The following is a 19839-nucleotide window of genomic DNA, read 5'->3' on the forward strand; positions in this document are numbered from 1 at the left end:
AAATTTAGGAGTAGCTGGAGGTGTGACAGGATTATTGTCCGTTACCAAGGAGAAGAAGAGAAATTGCAACAGGGTGAAAAAATGAATGGCTTACTTTGGGCACATGCCACGTTTTTGTTGTTGTTGTTCAATTGAAGTTTCATTTTATTTTAAATATATTCCTTTCCATGTGCATCCGAAGGGCACAAAATATGCGTTCAGGATCTCTAGAGAAAATTTTTTTTGCACACCTCCATTATCTTTCCTGTTTTTGACTTTCGTGTCAAACATAACTGAGTTCAGTGACGCCCAAATTCCATAATGCCAGATATCCATTTTCTCTCTCCCTGTGTGCATTATCTGTCAGCAGACAGTGCAGGAAGTTGAAGCTTTAGTCTTCTCTGCTGTGACCCATGACCTCTTTTGTACCCCTGACCTCTTGAGAGCCATGTGTTGGACTGTGCAGACATGAAGCCTGTCATGACAAACACAAACCAGGTTCACCTGCGAGATTGTTCCCTGATCTCGAGGTTCCTTCAAGCCAAAGTGCACCAAGCAGGTTTGAATTTCAGACTGATTTCTGCAAGCGTCCAACATCTAAAGGCTCCTGGGCCATTTTTCAGAGCTTACGACAAGTGAGAGTGCTACTGATCAAAGCATGATAAATGACAGGACGGGAAGGAAAATATACAGATATTGTGATTGCTTCTTAATGAAACCCAAACTTTTTCAGATTCACATTTTTTGCATAAGTAAAGCCAAGCAAAAGGCAAAATTTATAGTGCTTTGCAAAAAAAGTATGACTGCAACCATTTTATTTTTTGTCACAATATAACCACAAACTCCAAGATATTTTAGACTGCATGTCACTCCCAGCACAACTTCACCATAGAGAATCATGATAGTAGGGTTGTCATTCTGTGAGAAACTTTTCTTTATTAGATGAAGATGGATAGAGCTAAATATAGCCTGTGCTGGAAGATTGGGGCTGACTGACAAACTTTTGAAAACTGTGCATATTTTTCATACTTTGTGTTGGTCTATCGCATAAAATTCCAATCGGAGATTATGGTTCTAAAAATGTGATTTTAGAATCCATTCTTTGTTCTACAAAAAATTGTCGCATGGCCAGACAACAATTCCCAGCTCTGACGCATTTTCAAATAATTGACTTGCAGCACCTCCTCAAGTGCTTCTTCTCTATTTTGCTTCGAGTATGCTTCAGTTCAACACTGCCAAAAACACAACAGGAAAGCCGAGAACATCCAGCCAGTATTGTCTTGATTCCTCACGTGATGACCTTGACCTACTAATCTCTGTATAGATGTGGTATTCCCGAGGCAATTGCCTCATGCGCTCAGTAAACACAGAGACTCATTTGGAAACAGTTTCTTTCTTGCTTCTGTGCAAACCAACATTTGCATGTGTGACATATTTTTCGACGAGTACGCAGAGAGTCAACAATGAGGGGCTTTGATATGATTATGAAGGGGCTTCATTCAGTTGGAAGTCTAAATATTTATCTGTATGCGTAGCTGACCCCCATACAGCATGAAGGAATCGAAGGAATCTAAAAAATTAGGCTATGTGTAAATAAACAGACTGAACTTAGGGTAGGTGTTGCTGTTTAAGGAGAGAGGCAGACAACCACCGGATTGGCCCTTTTTAATTAAACTTGTTTTTCTTCTTCAATTATTTTTTTGCTATTTTACATGTTTCGGTTTTAGCATCTAGCAGATATTATTCTTCCTTTTCTTGAATAGTATTCAAAAGATATTAGTGCCTCATTCTTACCTCCATTTCTTTATTTGCCCAATCTGTCTTGTCTATGTTTCTGTCCTACACAAAGACGTGGTTATCTTATTTACCCTGCAAGCTAATAGATGGCACCGACATATCTTAGGGTGGAGACATTGGGTGATGAACAGGAGCCTCAGTGAGGCCTGTGGCTTCCCCCTCATCCGTCTGCTTCCCATTGGTCCCAGGAGGACGATATCTCTGCTCCCGAGTGGGGAGGAGGCCTAATCCCCTCCAGCTGGAGTTTGGGCAGGAGAGGCCGAGCAACCGTATCTTCAACTGTCTCGGGTTTGGATTGCGTTGACCCTCGCTCAATGTGTTTATTTTGCAAGCAGCAAATGTCAATGAATGGATAGAAAACATGAAGCAATAAATCTATCTATAGAAACACCTGAGAATGAATGTGAGTAAAATTATCAAAAGTTTTCTAAGGTTTAATGGAGAGGTAGTAATTGTTGCTGATTCAAACATGTGTCTCAACGGACAAACTATCAACTCTGGCATGATTCATGGCCTCATGAAGTTTTCTTTAAACCCAAGGTGTAAATTTGTCATTTGTTCCAGTCTGCAAAGGCCTGTCAGGTCCTTCCAAAGGAGAGCCACTAAATGCTGCAGAATTTTAACAACGAACAACAAATAGTGGAAAACACATTTAGTTACAGAAATACCAAAAATTTAGTATCAAAGAATAATGTTATAGTAGGCTACTAGATATTCGTGGATAAAGTAGTGCCAGTGCCAGCTGAGAAGTAGGGTATAACTTACAACCAAAATTTTTTTTATTTGACCACAAGCACTGCGGTGCGGACGGCATTGATGCAACAACGGTTACTGCTGGTTCAAAGCAAAGGACAATGTGAGTAGACCTGCAACATAAACTATGACACATTGTAAAAACCAAACCTGTAGGGAACACAATTTTTTTTAAAAGAATAAGACATTAGTCAGGAAGGCAGAAGAATTTCAAAATAATTTGTCTCCATTTGTAAATTCTCCCTGCTGCTTCATCACTTACAAAGTATCCCTGAGGGAAATTACATGTGAATTAGTCCCTTAGTATTTCCTGATGTGCAGCTTACATAAATGTGAAAGTTTGATAAATTGCTCAAAGCATCATAATCAGAAAACAGCCCACGGGAAAAACAGAGGGAGACGAAAACACAGCAGGAATGTGAGATTCTTTAGGTTTTGAAATTACTCTTAAAAAATGATGTTGAGTGTGAGCCGTGAGCGTGCCAGGATTTTCTAGGTCATGTCTCACTGTGTTTATATTAAGTGTTACATTTGGCAGCTATGTTGACCCTGCAGACAGAAAAACAAAGAGAGTGAAGGACTCAACATGTTTACTCATCATTAGGGTTTAAATGGACACTATCTGAAAAGAGGAAAGATGTCATAAATTGTCTAAAGGCCGTTTTGAAGAACAGTTTTGATCTATTGCAACTTTGTCATGCAATATGATGTTTCAGGTAGCAAATGGAAAATGTGTGATCTGTCAGAGCACTTAGACTAATTAATGCTGGACCTGTATAAAGTTCACTGACCCTGACCTCACCCACACAAGTAAAAAAAAACACATTAAGTTGTCAAAGTGTCACTTTGCCTACAAGCTAGCGCTAAGTGCCCCAGCACTTCTATTATTCTCCCTGCAAGGAGCTAAATTAGAGGCTGACTGGGACACAGAGTGTGACAACACTCAGCCAGTGGCCTTGTATCCACCCATTCAGAGCGCCAAAGGGGTTAGCATCCCAGAGTGACTGCTAGGGTCACTCCCAACACCTCTTTTATTCTGGAGGATATATGAACAATTATCGACTGATCAGTCAAAAGGGAGATTATGTTCAATGTGTAGTGTGGGGTCTGCAGTGAAGAGAACCCAATAAGTCGGAAAGCGAAAGGGATGTTGGGAAACATCACGGCTGCATTATGAAGGAAGTAGCAGGTGATCTTTGGTGCATGTTGGTGTTTCTAAGTCTTATAATGATTGAGTAAACAAGTCCACCAAAGAATGAAAATATGGCCATTGCCCTGTTGAGCTGAGGTATGTTTTGTGTTTGAACTGTTATAGTAGGGAGTTATAAGGAGCTTTTGAGGGGGTGTCAAGTATTTGTGTACTTCGGCAATTCGCAGGTGGCTATGGTTACCTACTCCTGCAAATACTGGGGGTCCATTGTACTTTTTTGCCTATAGCCCTATTTATAGAGACATGCCTGGTGTCATCCAGGTGTCGTTACTGTAGAATATTACCTCAGTTGCCAGGAAGTTGAAGTTGAGTCATGAGACTGCTATTCAGCATCAGTGTATTCAGTGAGCAGTTTGAGTTGAATTTTAAAGACAAATTGTAAGCACTATGTGCAGAATTGGCTGATTTATCGCAAAGAACCAAAATCCATATCCTGTCGTCACATTTGACTATTTCTTTAGGTTCAAACAAATATTTAAACTTTTCTGACAACCTTTAAGGAAAGGAAATATAGTGAATGTATGCGATAAATATTGAAAGAGCATGAAGGTGATGTGTTTTAAATCCGATTGTGGAATACCAGGACGCCATCGTTGTTTACATGCTACTTTTCACTAATATATTTGTGTGCTCAAAAACATCACCCTAAGGATCAGGCCTGTCATCTCCAGTAGACTAACTCAGTTAATTAAAAATGGCTGACCCACTGAGACTGCTTCGCCATGCTAAAATGAGCAGACAGCCAGGAAATGAAGGCCCACCGGAGAGTAAACAAACAACAGACCATGAGATCAGGAACCCGGAGAGGCAGTTAAGTCCCCAAAGATGAGGATGTTTTAATGGGGCTCTAAAACTTGGCTTAAGTACCCATCTGGAACAGATTGTGTCAAAATGCGCTTGTTTAACAGCTAATGATGAGTGACGAGTCACTCTACCCACGCCTCATCATTGTAGGCTATGCTTTTAACAACACAAACACTGGCCTTGTCCTTTTAATCCCCAAAAAACTGATTCACACCCCTTGAATTTTTTTATCACATTTTACCAAGTTACAGCCACAAACCTTATTGTAAAGTATTTTATTAGAATTTAATTTAATAGGCTACAAAAATGTATTCAAACATATCCATTCATGTGTTTAAATGGACCAGTCAAAGAGATACTGTGTTAATTCCGGCTGAGTTTCAGCTACGTTGGAAAGAAGAATGAGCAAAAAATGTCACTTTCCACATATGTAAAGTTGGTAAATACGTACCTCAAAAGTCGTGCAGTTGTAACTGCAACAAAAGATAGTTCTGCAAAGTATTGCCTATGAAGCATTTTTTAATTGCATATTATTTTTTCTCTACTTCATAATTAGGGTCTACTTTCCAAAATCCCTGTAAAAAAAATACAGCTGTTGCAGATGTAACATCAAAAAGTAGGAGACAGCTCAGGGGGTATGAAGAGTTTTGCAAACTACTATATACAAACAGACTTATATACTGACCATCAGGAAAACCTCAGAGCTGTAGAAACATAGTTACAATGTGATAACTGGGTGCCATTCATGTGAACATATACATGCCACTTCTCGGTCTTCTCTTGCCTGATCTGTTCTTACAACTGTGTTCAAAACGTCTGAAAACAGCTTAAATGTGTACAAATGTGCTCACTCATTTTTGACACTTTCAATTGTCACTCTGCATCTTTGTACTCTGCAGTTTAATCAAAAACACATTCCATCGGTATGCTCAAATACATTCGCCATAAGAATGGTAAACGAGGGCTTCTGAAAAGTCAACTATTTTTTTTCCCCAGAAGTGACCTCTATTCCTATGTTTGATTTCCTGAAAAAACACAATCCTAAGTAATCACTAAGACACAAACTGGTCACACATTTTCCAGAAACTATTAATCACAATCAAGCTTTGTATTCTTTTCACACAGTTTTACTTTGTTTTCGGGCATTCGGCACAAGATGTTGTTGCTTTTCTTTTTAACTGTTTGCTCTACATTCCCCACTCATGTGCCTTATCCCTCCGGGGTCCCTTAGTCGACAACGCATGACTTTCCTCTAATAAAAGCATCCTTGCAGTATTGATTAAAGCTGGAGACGCAGCCTCTCCACAGTGATCCAAACTAATAAAGACAGCCCTGTCTACAAAACAGCACTGCTCCACACAGCTCTCGTAAATTTCTGCTGACGAATGAAGCAAGAGTCTATGATTGGACCACTCTGAAAAACTGCAGCATAAAGTGAGCATTGAGACTGCAGAGAAATCGATAATTTGCCTAAATATTTGGAACAGCGTTTTTGGACGGCTAAATCCGGAGTCCTGTGAATGTTGGCACTGCAAGAATCTACTCTCCATCAGCACATAATGCCAGTAGACTCTTGCAATAAAGAGATTCCTTGTTCTGGTTGGGTTTTTATTCTGCTGTTTGGGTCACTGAGTAAGTCAAGTGAGGGGGACTGGAGAAGTGAAGCATGCACTGTGAAGGGAACAAGAGGAAGTCAAGAGGGCTACTGCGCAATCCTGCTGAAAAGTGTCTGACATTCTCCTATGTTTCAAAAAGAAATTATAGGGAAGGGCTCTTAACCGTTTTGTCAATAAAAAATAGACCAAAACTCCAGCTAAACACTACATTTTCATGGGTTTGGCTGAAAGATATTGTTAACCAAAATGTATTCTTAATTGCGAGTTGTGTTACTCCAAAAAATAAAAGATTTGGTTCACATGGCTTTTATTCTTTCAGCTCAAAAAATGTCTCCTGTGATTTTCGGTTTCGTTCAATGAGACGAGAACGAAATGAGACACCTATCAATAAAAAACAGATGGATCTTTCAGGTCATGAGTCAGAGAGCAACCCAGCACTCCGACAAGAGAAAGTGCAGAAAGACGGAAGGAGAGGGAGCGCTTTGCAGCAAGCAAAGCAAACAAGTTTGGCTCAAGCTTGTTGGAGTCACTGAGTTTAGCAAAACATTCCTGAGTCTTTGAAACAAGTGGCCTTGTGAGACAGACACAAGAGGGCTTTAAATCACCCAACAGGAGCAGAGCTGAAGGACTCTAACTCTGTCATAAATATCTCATGAGATTTACCTGCATGTCAAGTTAAACGACTGCCAGTTAAACTGCAAATTTTGGTTAAAACGTGTACCACATCGGTGTGATACGTGAAGAGATAACATGCCACTAATGACATTGAGAGTTTAGCATCTTGTGAAGCAGGTGATAAAAGGTCAACATTTTATTAGGATGTCAAGTGTTAACAGGTAACATAAAACGCTGCCAATGCACCAGTCATGTTGATTATCCCTTTTTTTCCAGATCTGTTCTGTGACTTTTAAAGGGTAATTTTATTTTTCTGCTCCAGACCAACTTTCAGAGGTTCTATTTGACGCAATATTTGGTATCAAACATTACAGCTGAGCTTTTCTGAAGCCAACTAATTTGCCCATTATTACACCTAAAATAGCTATATTTAGAATTAAATTGCGTAATGTTACGTCTAATACGTGTATTCATGTATGCTTTTTGATATCCTTCGAATTATTATACGCTTGTGCACTCACAAAGACATGGCGCTTTAAAGTCTCTTTTCAACCATTCGAACGCAACACACTTCCCTGCTGAGACGCACGAGTGCTTTAATAAAAATCTCTGGTACAAACCAAGTCGACAGACAAGCAAAAGATGCTCTTGGCCTACTTGTTCAAAACCTCATGACTGGGATGTGATGCAGGCGCTGGAGAGACGATGGAGCATTTGGTAAAATAATAAAGAGGTGTACTATTTTTAGACAGACTTGACCTAAATGTCAAAGCATCCTGAAATGTGACTCTCAGAAAGGGGTGCTGGTGCCTTGGAGAAACATCACAGGCTTTTCTGAAGAGTGAATCACGTAAAACGTTCAGAGGAACAAGAAAAATGACCACAAGTCAGATCGCTGAAGTTTGAGGTAACGCTGCTCATCTAATTGCAGTGACAACCGAACGGACGAAACAGGCTGAACATGCGGACGTGAGAGTCGATGTGCTTTAAAGAGGAAATGGATGCCGCAAGACGACCTGATTGACATTAACAAGGGCCAAATGTGATGGCAAAGCATTTGCAAAATAGCAAGTAATCTGGAATATTTATGCAGTGGTTTCAACTGGAGTGGTTTTAAGAACCAGAAGCTCATTTTGAAGCTATAGCCCCATTCTGAATAGCAGTTAGCTTGAGTAATTTCTAACTAATATGTGCTTCTCCCATTACATACAGTCATCACTGGCATGAATACCATGTTCATTTTGACTTTCAGTGATGGATTTTGATCTTTTTATTCCTTTAAAAGGCTGCTTTGATGTGTTTTGCTCACACTGCTACACTTAAAAGTTGGCACATTGTTCTTGGGTTGAGAGTGTTACTTAAAACTCTCCAAACACACTTCTTACAATCCTTGTCTTCACCTCATCACATTACATTTTTCTCCAGAACATATTTGGATTCCCCATATGGATGGCTAACAGTTCCAGTCTAACTTGAAGGCATCAGTTTTGAAGGAGGTGCTTCATTCTGGCTAGCTTTTCTTTTTTTGTCTATGGCAGCATAAAATTGGCTGTGTTGGGTTTGGTGCTTGGTGATTTTAAGAATATTGTTGAAAACCCTAACCCATGTCTTTGTGGTTGAGGGTGATAGTTTGGGTTACATGGTTAAGACCTGGACATAATTTGATGTTTTAAAAAATGTATCACTTTAAGATGTTATTTTCCTCTAATAAAACCACCACATACAACAGTGCACTTTGGTTCTGGTTTGTATTTGCATGTTCAATGATCATGCCTGACAAAGTGGTGAACTTATTCAGAGCTACCAATCACAAGGTCATCTAACTGGGCACAAAACCTTCCACCTTTCAGTCCAGTTGGATAAAAAAAATAATATTTTTTTTCTGTTAATAGCGGCAAAGTAATTCACCAATCCTGGTTTTGTGTTTCAAGATTTTATGGGACCAGAAGGACAAATTTCATAATACAAATTCTTCTCTTGACAAACTGAAGAAGTGATCAAACTCTAAAGTCTTGCTGTGAAATCATATTCTTTTAGCTTATTTGTCACATAGTTGCATGCTGTGTTTTTCTTTCCCTGAGACCTCTCCTGATGTCACACCGGCGTGCCCCTTCTGACTTCCTCTTTTGGCCTCCTTCTACCATGAAATGATCCTGCTGGGTTGCTATATAGTCCTGCAGGGCCCAACAGACCCGTAACAACTGTGTGGTTTAACAAAAGAAGGGTGTGAGCAGACCGGAACATGTTCACGGGCCTCCCTCGACCTACACACAATAGCTGGGTTGCTACTTAATAATCACCTTTTCATGCACAAATTGTCTTTGGTTCTTAAATATGTTTAAGCAATAGAGCAATTGTCTTACTGAAGTCTCTTATGCTGTAGATTGATCTCCACAATGATACAAAATGAACTGAAGACTGCCTCTGTTCTTCCAGGGTCTTCTGCTAAATCATTCAGTTCTGAGACGCATCAGACTGCAAGATGTCAACACACTGCCAGGGTAATCTACAGGATGTTATTTGAGTGAAGACAAGCCGTGACTTGTGTTGACTTGTTTTAGAGTTAAAAGGAACTACTTGTTCCTAAAAACATGCCGAAAACATTTTTCCAATTATCCGACTATGACCAGATAAAAAGCGAGTGAGCTGTAAATGTTTATTATCTACAGAAAATGAATTTTAGAAAAATACTCTGAATTGACAATTAATGATAAGTACATCTTCAAGAATGGCTTCATGCACATGGGATCTTCAGGAAATCATTGGCAGATGAAGATAAGGATTGCGTTAGGTGATATATGGACAACGGAAAACTTTTTGTGAAGCAGTGACTGCCTCGCCAACTACCTAAATGGCAGCCGAGCTGGTCGAGGTGGCAGAGTGAGGACACACAGAATATGGTATGCTTAGAAACAGAGATAGGCAGTAGAGATGGTGTCCTACATGCATAAACTAAGACATGGCTTTCTGCTGCTGAAGTCTGTACATTGAATAGCAGGATGGATTATTTACAGCTGGAAATACACATTCAACATGTCGACCCACAAGTGTGAGACACAGTTTTTGTTTTGAGCAATTTCAAAAACAGTGCAAGAGAGGCTAACACCGGTTATCTGTGCTACTGCAAAAGTACTTGAGACTACAACCACCCATACTGCCAGTTGGGTCTCAGTACAATGAATAGATGCTGCTGACAAAGGGATTACCCTACATTTTTATGCAAGTCTCCTGCTTCTTGGACATCAAGACACCTTTAGGTGTTGCTTTTCTCTTCTTAAGGAAGACTCAACTTCAGAAATACCCATTGGACAAGAGCAACCCATTTTTTTCAATGAATATTTATGACTTGAACTCACTGGCTACTTCATTACTACCCCCTTTTTTCTTTTAGAAACTTTAACAAGGTGTTCTCCTTCACACAACCGCCACTCACTCCCTGCACATTTCCCCTCTTTATAGAACCATTCTCTCTATGCTTGAGAGAAAGTTGTGTTCGAAAATCTCAGTAGGTCAGCACTTTCGTAAATAACCAGAGCAGTCTGTGTGGCACCACATTCAAAATCACCTTTCTTCGCCATTCTAATGCTCGGCATGTCTTTAAACCCCGATGCCTAAAAACACTCACGTTTCAGCCTGAGTTGCTATTTATATTTACAATCAGTTAAGCAGGTAAGTGTTTATGAAAAGATAGCAAAGTACTTGTCGTTGTTGTTGTAACAATGTTAACTTGAAGACATTGAGATAAAATAGAACATATATCCAGTAGGCAGAAAGTTCAGAAATCCGTTGTACTTTTTCATTTGATTACCAAAACATCTCATTTTCTTTCTCTAATTACCGGCTTCAGCAGAGACCTACACAATGTTCAGGTCACAGATGTGGTTTTAGTGCATGCTGAGTGCCAAGTAGGGGGTGGGGGGAAAGCTTGTTAGCACAAGTGGCAAGGAGGGCATTCAGGCTGAGTGTTGCTGACATAATTCAGTAAGCAGTTTCTGAACATCCTGTACTGAGTGTTGCAGCGTGTCGAAAAATCAAAAGCATCCATCTATCTATCCCTTCCCGACACTCAAATCATTCTCACCTCTAAATTAATTTTATAGCACTCTGGTTGATCAGCGTGGATCAGCCCTGGTTCTTTGTTACTTTTAGACATATAAGCTATTGCCGTGCATGATAAACCAACAACCGCACAATATTCTAAATGTGTTGGTGTATGGTGAGCGAAAAATAAACTGATTTGAACAAAAGATGTGGATGTAAACATCACTTTGCACTGTAATGTAGGTACTCATTAGTATCTCTCTGGAAGGACACACCCCAACCCTTTAGGAAAGTTGTCTGTAAAACATATGCAGAGGAAGCTGTGGTATCTTAGAGAATGTATTTATGGATTCCCCATGCCTAAAGAGGCTAAAAAAAGAGGATGAATGAGGACAATGGTTTGGTGAATAAGTCATCTCTGTGACACCTTTCAGTGCACAAAGACTGGTGTGGAAACTGGGACTTGTTGGTGCACATACTCAGAGCTCCTCAGAGCATGTTTCTCCCTTTGGCTGTAAACATGATTCAGTTTGTGATGGAATCATAGGGATGACAAGACCAAGGAAAGGAAACATGGCTATTGGGTTTCAGGATGAGTCAAACTGCACAGGACTAACATGAAGTCCTTGAAAGCAAACACTCATGTTTCTGAGTGAATCACAAACCAAATTCAAAGGCCCATGTGTCTTGGTGTTCATGTATGTTGTGCAAATTACACAACAACAATGGCAAAGTTAAAATTATTTCTACAATTTTTTTTTAAATAGCTGCCAATAAACCTAAAGTGTGTGCTGAAAAGACAGAATCAAAAATATACCAGCAATATTCAAAATAATTGTCACAATTTTGTATCCTTTGTACCATATCTGACTTTTTGGAGTAAAAATAATTAAGAAATCTGCAACAGGACATTTTGTACCAATCATGGGTCTATTTGTACCTGTCAGGGGATTTTTCTTACCAGTTTTGACAATTAATTCCCTATATGTTCTCCTCATATTCACCCTCGATCTTAAGGAAGATAAATAAACTAAATAAAACATCAAGTTTGAGCATTTTGGTCATCATTTTTTTCACAGTATGTAAATGCTTAAATACCAAACAAGAACTGATAACTGACATGCAATATTATACATACATAAGAAAAAAATTCTTGTTTACAGCTAAGAAATGGAGCAAGGAAGGCAAAAATTTAGTAACATGTAGATCTGAAATGCAGATACCAATTGTTTTTGTTGGAATGATGAATGGAGTCGTGATAATTGGATCAACAAGTCTATCCCACTTTTGTTTAATTGTAAAAATATTGAATTCACACCTTCAGGCTACCCTGAGCTGGGCTTGCATAAGCTCTGATTCCTGCAGAAATGTAAACATTCTGAAACCCCAGCATCATCTCTCTAATCCTGCATCTAAAAAGATAAACTGTTTTCTATATCTTTGTTATGTGGCCATGAAAACAAATCAACAGACCAATAAATTTACAAATACTTGACAAGGAGTGCATGACATACATCCACAAACTCAAAAGGAAATATTTGATCTAGGAATTGCGGGTGCATCATTTTTTAATCACATTAAAGTGAGACAAGCAACATCACACTGAAACTTCAAAGTATTTCTATAGGTATTTATTACCTGCTTCTACTAACAGTAAATGGCTACCAGCATTGCTGAGAGCATTTAATTCTGGATTCATTTGGAAACGTATGCACCCTTCATGGAATACAAATCTACAAACACTTAAACTTGTGTTGAGGATGATGAAATTTCATAATCAAACTTCTGCAATCCGTCATCCCAAAAAGATGTGTGGTGGTCTCTTCTCAAACTTCTCTGAAAGTGTCTGATGCGTTTGATCTCAGCCATCTGGAGGCAACATTAAAAGCATTTCTGTAGCTAACTCTGTCCTCCAGCTGCTGCTCTTAGTGATATATATTATTAAGAGGTAAGCTAACCAGAGAGCTGGGTACTCTGGTGTAATGAATGTCTATCTGGTTCATAAGTTAAACATGGTCCAAACCACACCTAAAGCATTTGCAGGAAGGCTGGCCGCAGGCAAAAAAAAAAAAAAAAAGTCAATACTGCTCGTCTGCAGGCACCGACAGGGAAAATAAACTCTAGATATGAATTACAAAGTTACCAAAATAGGAATGAAAACATCTTCAGATTCCACACCCCATCTATTAAAAGATACAAATCTGCTGATCTATTGATATTTTTGTCAGTTTATTTGACAAAACAACTTAAAAGGTATCTTTTCATTTCTTACAATGACAAAGCAGATTTTTTTTCATGCGGCTGATATTTTGACACCACATACACATGCCAAAACAATAACACCTGCCATCTGAGCCCACGTTCTTACCTGCAAGTCGACTTTCTCGGGCAGGCCTGCTGAGCATATCTAGAGCTTTGCTGGTGGAGGACCTGATGTGGTCACTGAAGGACCTTTGCAGCAGCAGCAGCCTCATAGATCGAGACATATCAACGAGCATCCGCCCTAAGCTTACCTACCCCACACTCCTTCCCACACCTGCTCCTGATGAGACTGATTTTCCACGACAGATCCACCTTGCTCCGCTGCTGCTACACTTTCCTGGCCCTAACATACATATGTTGCCGTTTGCCTTTTTGTGTTATCTCCACCTGTCTGGTTCTGTAGCAAGCTTATTTCAGTGTCCTTCTCCACCGCCCAGTCTCTGCTTTGTCGGAGTCCAGCCTGTACACTCCAGTCTGCTGCAGCAAGCATCAGTGCAGTAACTGCTGGGACACATCCAGCCAGTGCTGCAACGTTCTCATATTCTATTCTGCCAGCATGTGTGTCTGGGAGAGTGTGTGTGAGTATATGCGTGTGGAAGTGCTTTTTTTTTTAATACAAGCTCCAGTGCTCTCTGTGAATATCTGAATACTTCACAGTCACGACTAGCGTTTTATCTCAACTCTCACTCTCTTCTTTTTTTTGACTCCGTTCTTCATCACATTCATCTTCACATATCAGCTCTTTTTTTTCCAGCACAGGTAGGTAAATCAAAGCCAGTTATATAAGCAGATTCTATGGCAGTCTGCTTGTTGAGAAGCTCCACCTATCCAGGTCCATTTGCTCCAAAAGACAAGTGAAACCGATCAAGGACAAGGAAACAAAGAAGGATCCTTTCAGAACTATAAATTGTAAAGGCCTTAAGAAAAAAAAGCTAAATATAGCGTTTCAACAACTGTGAAACTCAAGGGTTTTAATCTACACTATGTTTCAACTTATGCCATGTACTTTAACTCTGACTGAAACATGCTGTGCTCACCCACAAAGTCATAAACACAAGCTCATGTGCTGATAGTTCTTGTGAAACTCAACTGTGCTGTAACCATTATGAAACAAAAACATTTAAGCTTCCAAGACGCACAAAATCGACACAATGGAATCCATTAGTGCTGCGGAGTTGATCGGATAATGCTGATTTAGCCTCTATTAGAGAAGCCAGGTTCTCTGGGGTCTATGAGAAAGCCTTAACCATTAAATGAATCAACAAAAACAAGAAATCTCACATCACCTCAACTAACACTACACGGTTTTTTTTTTATGATGATGCCTCTATAATGCAACTTCTCTTGTCAGTCTTTCTTGACAGCGACGAATATTTTATCCCAACAGCAGTTTTTGCAAGTCAGCCTCAGGATGACTCAGATGAAAACAGTTTTCTGGAAATATAGTTTTCTGTAAACTGTCAACTAAAGTGCACAAAGATAAAATTTTTTGTTCCTGACGATACAGCTGACTCGACACATCTACAGCCGTCAATACATTCTGGTCTTGCTCCCGTTGGCATGTTTTTATGAGAAGTTTATGCAAGGATGAAATTAACGCTAGCATGTTTACTTGCTGTTTAGATGACTGTTGATTATTTGGCTACTAAATATATTTATTATGCAGAGCAGGTCCCATGACACAGAAACACCAGTGAACATAATTGCAAACTGCTTACAGTTGAAATTAAATATTTACATAAGCTGTATGAAAAAAAGCAAAAAAAACTTTCCCTCCCAGTCATAAACAATAAAATCTGACTAAATTATTCTGTTTCCAAACAGAACAATTCTCATTAACTTCTCAGGAGTATGTGCAAACAGTAGGAGCGCTTCAAGGGAGACGAATGGCAATTCATTACGCTGTGTCAAGAATGCCAACTGCAACTAAAAATAATGTCTCCCAGTCCTGTAAACCTAAATTGCTCATTATTATTAAAAAATAAGGACTATAGATCTGGTTCTATTACATAGTTTGTGCTGCTGCCCGCACTTACTCTTAAAATTAAAATGACAGCCAATAAAGCTGATTTAAAATACATTCCCCAAAGTCTACTTAGTAATAAAAGTTATGATCTCCTTTTTAAAGTTCATCAAGCCCATATGGTTTAGTTCCGTTTATGCAACTTATCACTTATTGTGGTTTGCAGTTTTGAGCAGAATGTACTGATCAGGCCATTATGTTCCACAATAAGCTTCACGCTTGAGAAAATGAGCTGATCGTGTCGACCGCCCTGGCAAGAGGAGGTAATGTACCCAGCATAAGGCTTATTTCAGCCTGCTGATAGCACTGTGCTCATCATGGACAATTGACTTTATGGTCCCCAAGGTTTACAGAGAGCGATAAGGCTGCATTCCTGTGTTTTTACTTTCTGGCCGACTCTGTGGCAGTGGACCGACCTCTGTAGCAGAATTGTAAACGTGGATAAGACAATGGCAAAGGGAGCCAGTCTATTAAAAGCAAATCCTTTATCGCATTGTGTTGAAGTCATAAAATGGCATTCTGAATCAAGATTATATTCTGAAACTCTCCAGCGTAAGCTTGTGCTAGTAGTAGTAATATTCCATCAGTGTAAGTCCTAAAAGGTGGAGTAAGAGGGACGGTCACATGAAGGAGAAAAGTTTTTAATTATGCCAAATGCTTCCTCTGTGTAAGGCATTCCAGCAGCATGTGTCTACATCTGTCTCATCAGGAGGATGGAGGGCAACTTGACGATATACTGACCCACAAATGGAGACAGGAGAGGCGGAGCTGGGTGGACTTCAAACAGCGCACATAAGCAGTACGTGAGCCTATATGATCAAAACGTCAGTGAAAACAATGCAACTCGCGTTTGCCTTTTACAGCAACGCCAACAATGTGTCAGCTGTAATATGTATGTCTGGGTGTGCCTGGTTATGGTGGAGCCTTTGATGTGATGATTTGCTGGAGGTTTTGTTCTGCTCTCAGCCAGGAACTCTCCATTTCCCTCAGATCTATCTGCAGATGACATTCCTGCACCTTGCCAAACTATAACATAACTTCCCAAAGATTTATGAACCCTGTGTAAACCGGAGTTCAGAGACGAACACGCGTGAAGTGATTTGGAAGTCATTTAAAAGGATGCCAATTGAAAGTAAAATAAATCATGCAACCTGGAAACATTGATATAAAAAATATATGTATGTCTTGTTTTTCCTTCAGAATGGCATTAACTTTTGTCGGTGTCGCTTCAACAAAGTTTTGGAAACACTCCTCAGAGATTTTGGTCCATATTGACAGAACAATCGAAATCTGTTGAATTTTTCTGCACAAATCAAAATGCAGGAACATTCACATTTGATCGACTAATGTTATTGACCAACATCACCTCCAACATCATTGAGGCATGAAAGCTAAAGTCAGTTTCTGGAATAAATACGGGAATCTTTAGCATAACACAGTTTAAAAAAGGGAAGTGAACATTGCGAACTAAAATGTAATACTGCATAACTAGATGCACATTTCCTAACGGTGACACCAATTTGTAAGGTCCAGTGAAAATGTGACATGCGCCGATCGTAACGCAAGGATTACGCTGCTAGGTCCCTCCATTGTCTGTCCTCGGAGCTATTTTCTTTGCAGCCGATTAGTGAAGTCAAGTGGAGTAAAACACTTGACTCCCCTCCTCCCTTCTCTTTCATGAGTGTTTTCAGGGATTTTTGTGTACACACTAATGACCCCGACTCTTGAACCGGTTCTTCACTGTTGAGCAGGCAGACGGTCCACAACTGCAAAGACATTTAACTAATAGGACGCTGGCACCAAGCAAATGCTGCAAGACAAACACGCCCCTAAAGTCTTCCATTTCACTATTCTGCAGGTTGATCGCAAACTTGCTGCAGGTCCAAACACAACACTGTAGATTCAACTAGTCTGACTGCTTGATAGTGATAAATATCAAGCGGGGCCCAAAATGTAGTTTTAGCAGAATTTGAGTGACTTTAGACATCAAAACATAGATTAAACAACTCAAACTACTAGATCTTTCCCACATTTTCTCACATTACAACCAAAAATGATTTTATGTTACAAATCAATAAAAAGTAGAACATGCCTGTGACATAAAAGGGGAATCATGCACGGTTCCAATACAATTGTAAAAAAGTTACACTGAGTTCATTATTATAGAAACTCATTTCATTGCAATTACAGCTTCAAGTCTTTTGGGGCATTTTTTGCATGTTCTTATTGGCAGCTCTAATTCGGTCACACAGGATGGAGTGGGTTTATGAACATCAGTTTTCACATCATTCCACAGATTCTTAATTGTGTTTAGTTCTGGACTATTAACATCATAAATGGTCCGGCTCCATCATGCTTGTGTGATCTCAACATCTACACTCCGCTGAGAGCACTCAAGCAACAAGCTTGCTTTACATTTTCCATGATCCAGATCGAAACATAACGTTGTATGGGCCTCCAATCCATTTCAATTAGACTAGTTTACCTTCTCATATCCACACTGTTAAGTGTGTTAACGCCATCATTCATTGATTTCTTTGTTGCATTGTAGCTATTTTCAGTTTCAGTTATTTTGTTTGCTAATTACTGCTGTCAGTTTGTATTTAGATTTTACATGACATCAAGCTTTTTTTTTTTCTTTAAATGGAATATTAGATTGCATTTGCACCACTTAAAACTTAGTATGAAAATAATCCCCTACTTGGAGACAAATTATTCTGAGACATAAAAACAAAACATGGAATTTATCCTTACAATTTGCACCTCCTACCCTCAATATCTTTATGTAACAACCAACAAAGCAGGAGTAAAGCAGCCAGAGAGTGACACAGCCTGCTGAGCCAGAACTGATTCATTAGACTGGAGACAGCATGAACACCTCAGACAGACAGACATTTCTGATTCTTAAAGTAAAAGAACTGTTTGAAACCTTTGGAAAAGGCCAGAACTCCCTGCATTTACAATGAATGGGGTGAAACACACTTGCTCTTTCACTGGATATGTGATGATGTAGGAACAAGTGGGCAAAGGCAGATTCAAACACAGGACAAAAAAACAAACTTGAGCAGAGGCAATATTGTCTCCACTCAAGCAGCACAGCTCCAATATACCCATTAAAGAACTCATTCAACTAAGGATAATGTCCTCAGAGGGCATGCAGTGACAGGAAGCAAGCTCACAAGTAAAAGAAGCAAGTCATTCAGGGCTCTCCACTGTGGTTTCCTCGGAATTAAGAGGAAAAGTGGTGTGAAAATGTGACCAATTGAAGAGATGAAGATGTGGTCTGTTGAAGCCACAAGGACGGTCACAAGATCCGAGGGTGGAGCGGGGGTTTCTAGGCGACCATCTGTGCAAAGCGCATTTGTCCAGAAGACGAGTCACAAGGAAATCATACTTATAGATTAAGAAAAGTTTAACACGGCTCTACTTACTTTGACATCTTGAATGTGTTGATTTTTGTTAAAGAGAATAACATTAGTCAAATGGAAATTAGAGAGAGGTTCTTAAATCCTGTCACACTATTACACTCCTCCCATTTGTTTGAGTGGCATAAGAAGAATTTATGCTGTGGCAAACTAACACTTATTTAACACTCAAGAGTACACAATTTTATTACCAGATTTACCACATGTATTCTTCTTTGATGATGGGGTTGGTGGTGGGTGTCATGCCAAATAAGGCTTAATTTACAAACTAAATATCTAAGCATTTTTATCTAAGCATTTTTCAACTGCTATGTTAAATTAATCTCTACTTAATTTAACAAACAAGTTAAAGACAAGTGTTTTTGAATATGACTGTAAATACATTTTGTAAGGGGATTTATAATATGCTTTCTTGTTTTTTCACAAAAGTAGTTCACACCTTGATACAGTTTGATATTATCATTTCCATCCCCTTCATCCCAATGGGCGTGGCCTATTTAAAACCGGAGGACACGAAAAGTGACAACCATAAGACACGACCGCTTATAATGTTCCATAAAATCCAATTCATACTTTCACTTTTAGACCCAAATAAGATGTTTTACACAGAAACTCAGATAAATAAACCTAGAAAACATTTACATTTCATAACAGGAACCACCAAAATGTTCCACTTAGAGTGTAAGAAACTTGGGTCTCTCTTCCTCCTCCAGCTAAGTGAGGCTTGAAGTGCAGGTAAAAGTTCAAGCTTTAATCCTGATCTTGGTCCAGTGCCCATCATTGTGTTCTTTACTCTTACTGGTTTATATTTAGACTGGCAAAATAAACCAGGCTGCCTTGAACCTCAACTACAAACGAGACGAACACGGAAAAAAGGCCATAGAGGAATCTGTTGAGTGTTGTGTTCACAAGCTCCAACAGCAGTATGAAAAAGTGCAACGCAGATGTTTTAACACTCTGTTCCCCGTGTGTGTGTTGCACAATTATTGAAACTGATGAACCAATCATTGCCACCAATGTCACTTAGTCTATGGTTCAAAGACTTTTAAACATTTTAAAAAGGCAGTCACTGTTGTGCATAAAGACGAGACAAAATCTGTAAAATGTGGCATGACCAAGCTTGGCATGTTGACATCTTTGCAAGGGTCAACATCAATAAAAAACTCAAACAGATGACCCGGTCATACTTTGAGCAAGTTTTAGGTCAGTAAGAAGCAGTGACATGGTCCAACCCTCTAAAAAGCCAAAGCCGCTGAAGCCGCTACAAATCCAGAAGCTAAAAATGTATAGACAACCTTTAAACAAAACACAATT

General features: G+C 39.3%; 1 protein-coding gene across 2 annotated transcripts in view; it reads right to left on the bottom strand.

Moving 5' to 3' along the window:
* Window positions 1-19839, bottom strand: part of dlc1 (DLC1 Rho GTPase activating protein) — a 76507-nt gene that overhangs the window by 33471 nt on the left and 23197 nt on the right. The window contains exon 1 of one of the 2 annotated variants that reach the window (XM_008413543.2): window positions 13184-13603. The exons of the other annotated variant lie outside the window; for it this stretch is intronic. Coding sequence (XP_008411765.1) covers window positions 13184-13313 — 130 coding nt within the window. The 5' untranslated portion in view covers window positions 13314-13603. Of the gene's footprint in view, window positions 1-13183; window positions 13604-19839 lie in introns of those variants that run through there. 2 annotated transcript variants of the gene reach the window in all.

Source organism: Poecilia reticulata, linkage group LG1 (assembly GCF_000633615.1).
Source record: "Poecilia reticulata strain Guanapo linkage group LG1, Guppy_female_1.0+MT, whole genome shotgun sequence".
NCBI lineage: Eukaryota > Metazoa > Chordata > Actinopteri > Cyprinodontiformes > Poeciliidae > Poecilia > Poecilia reticulata.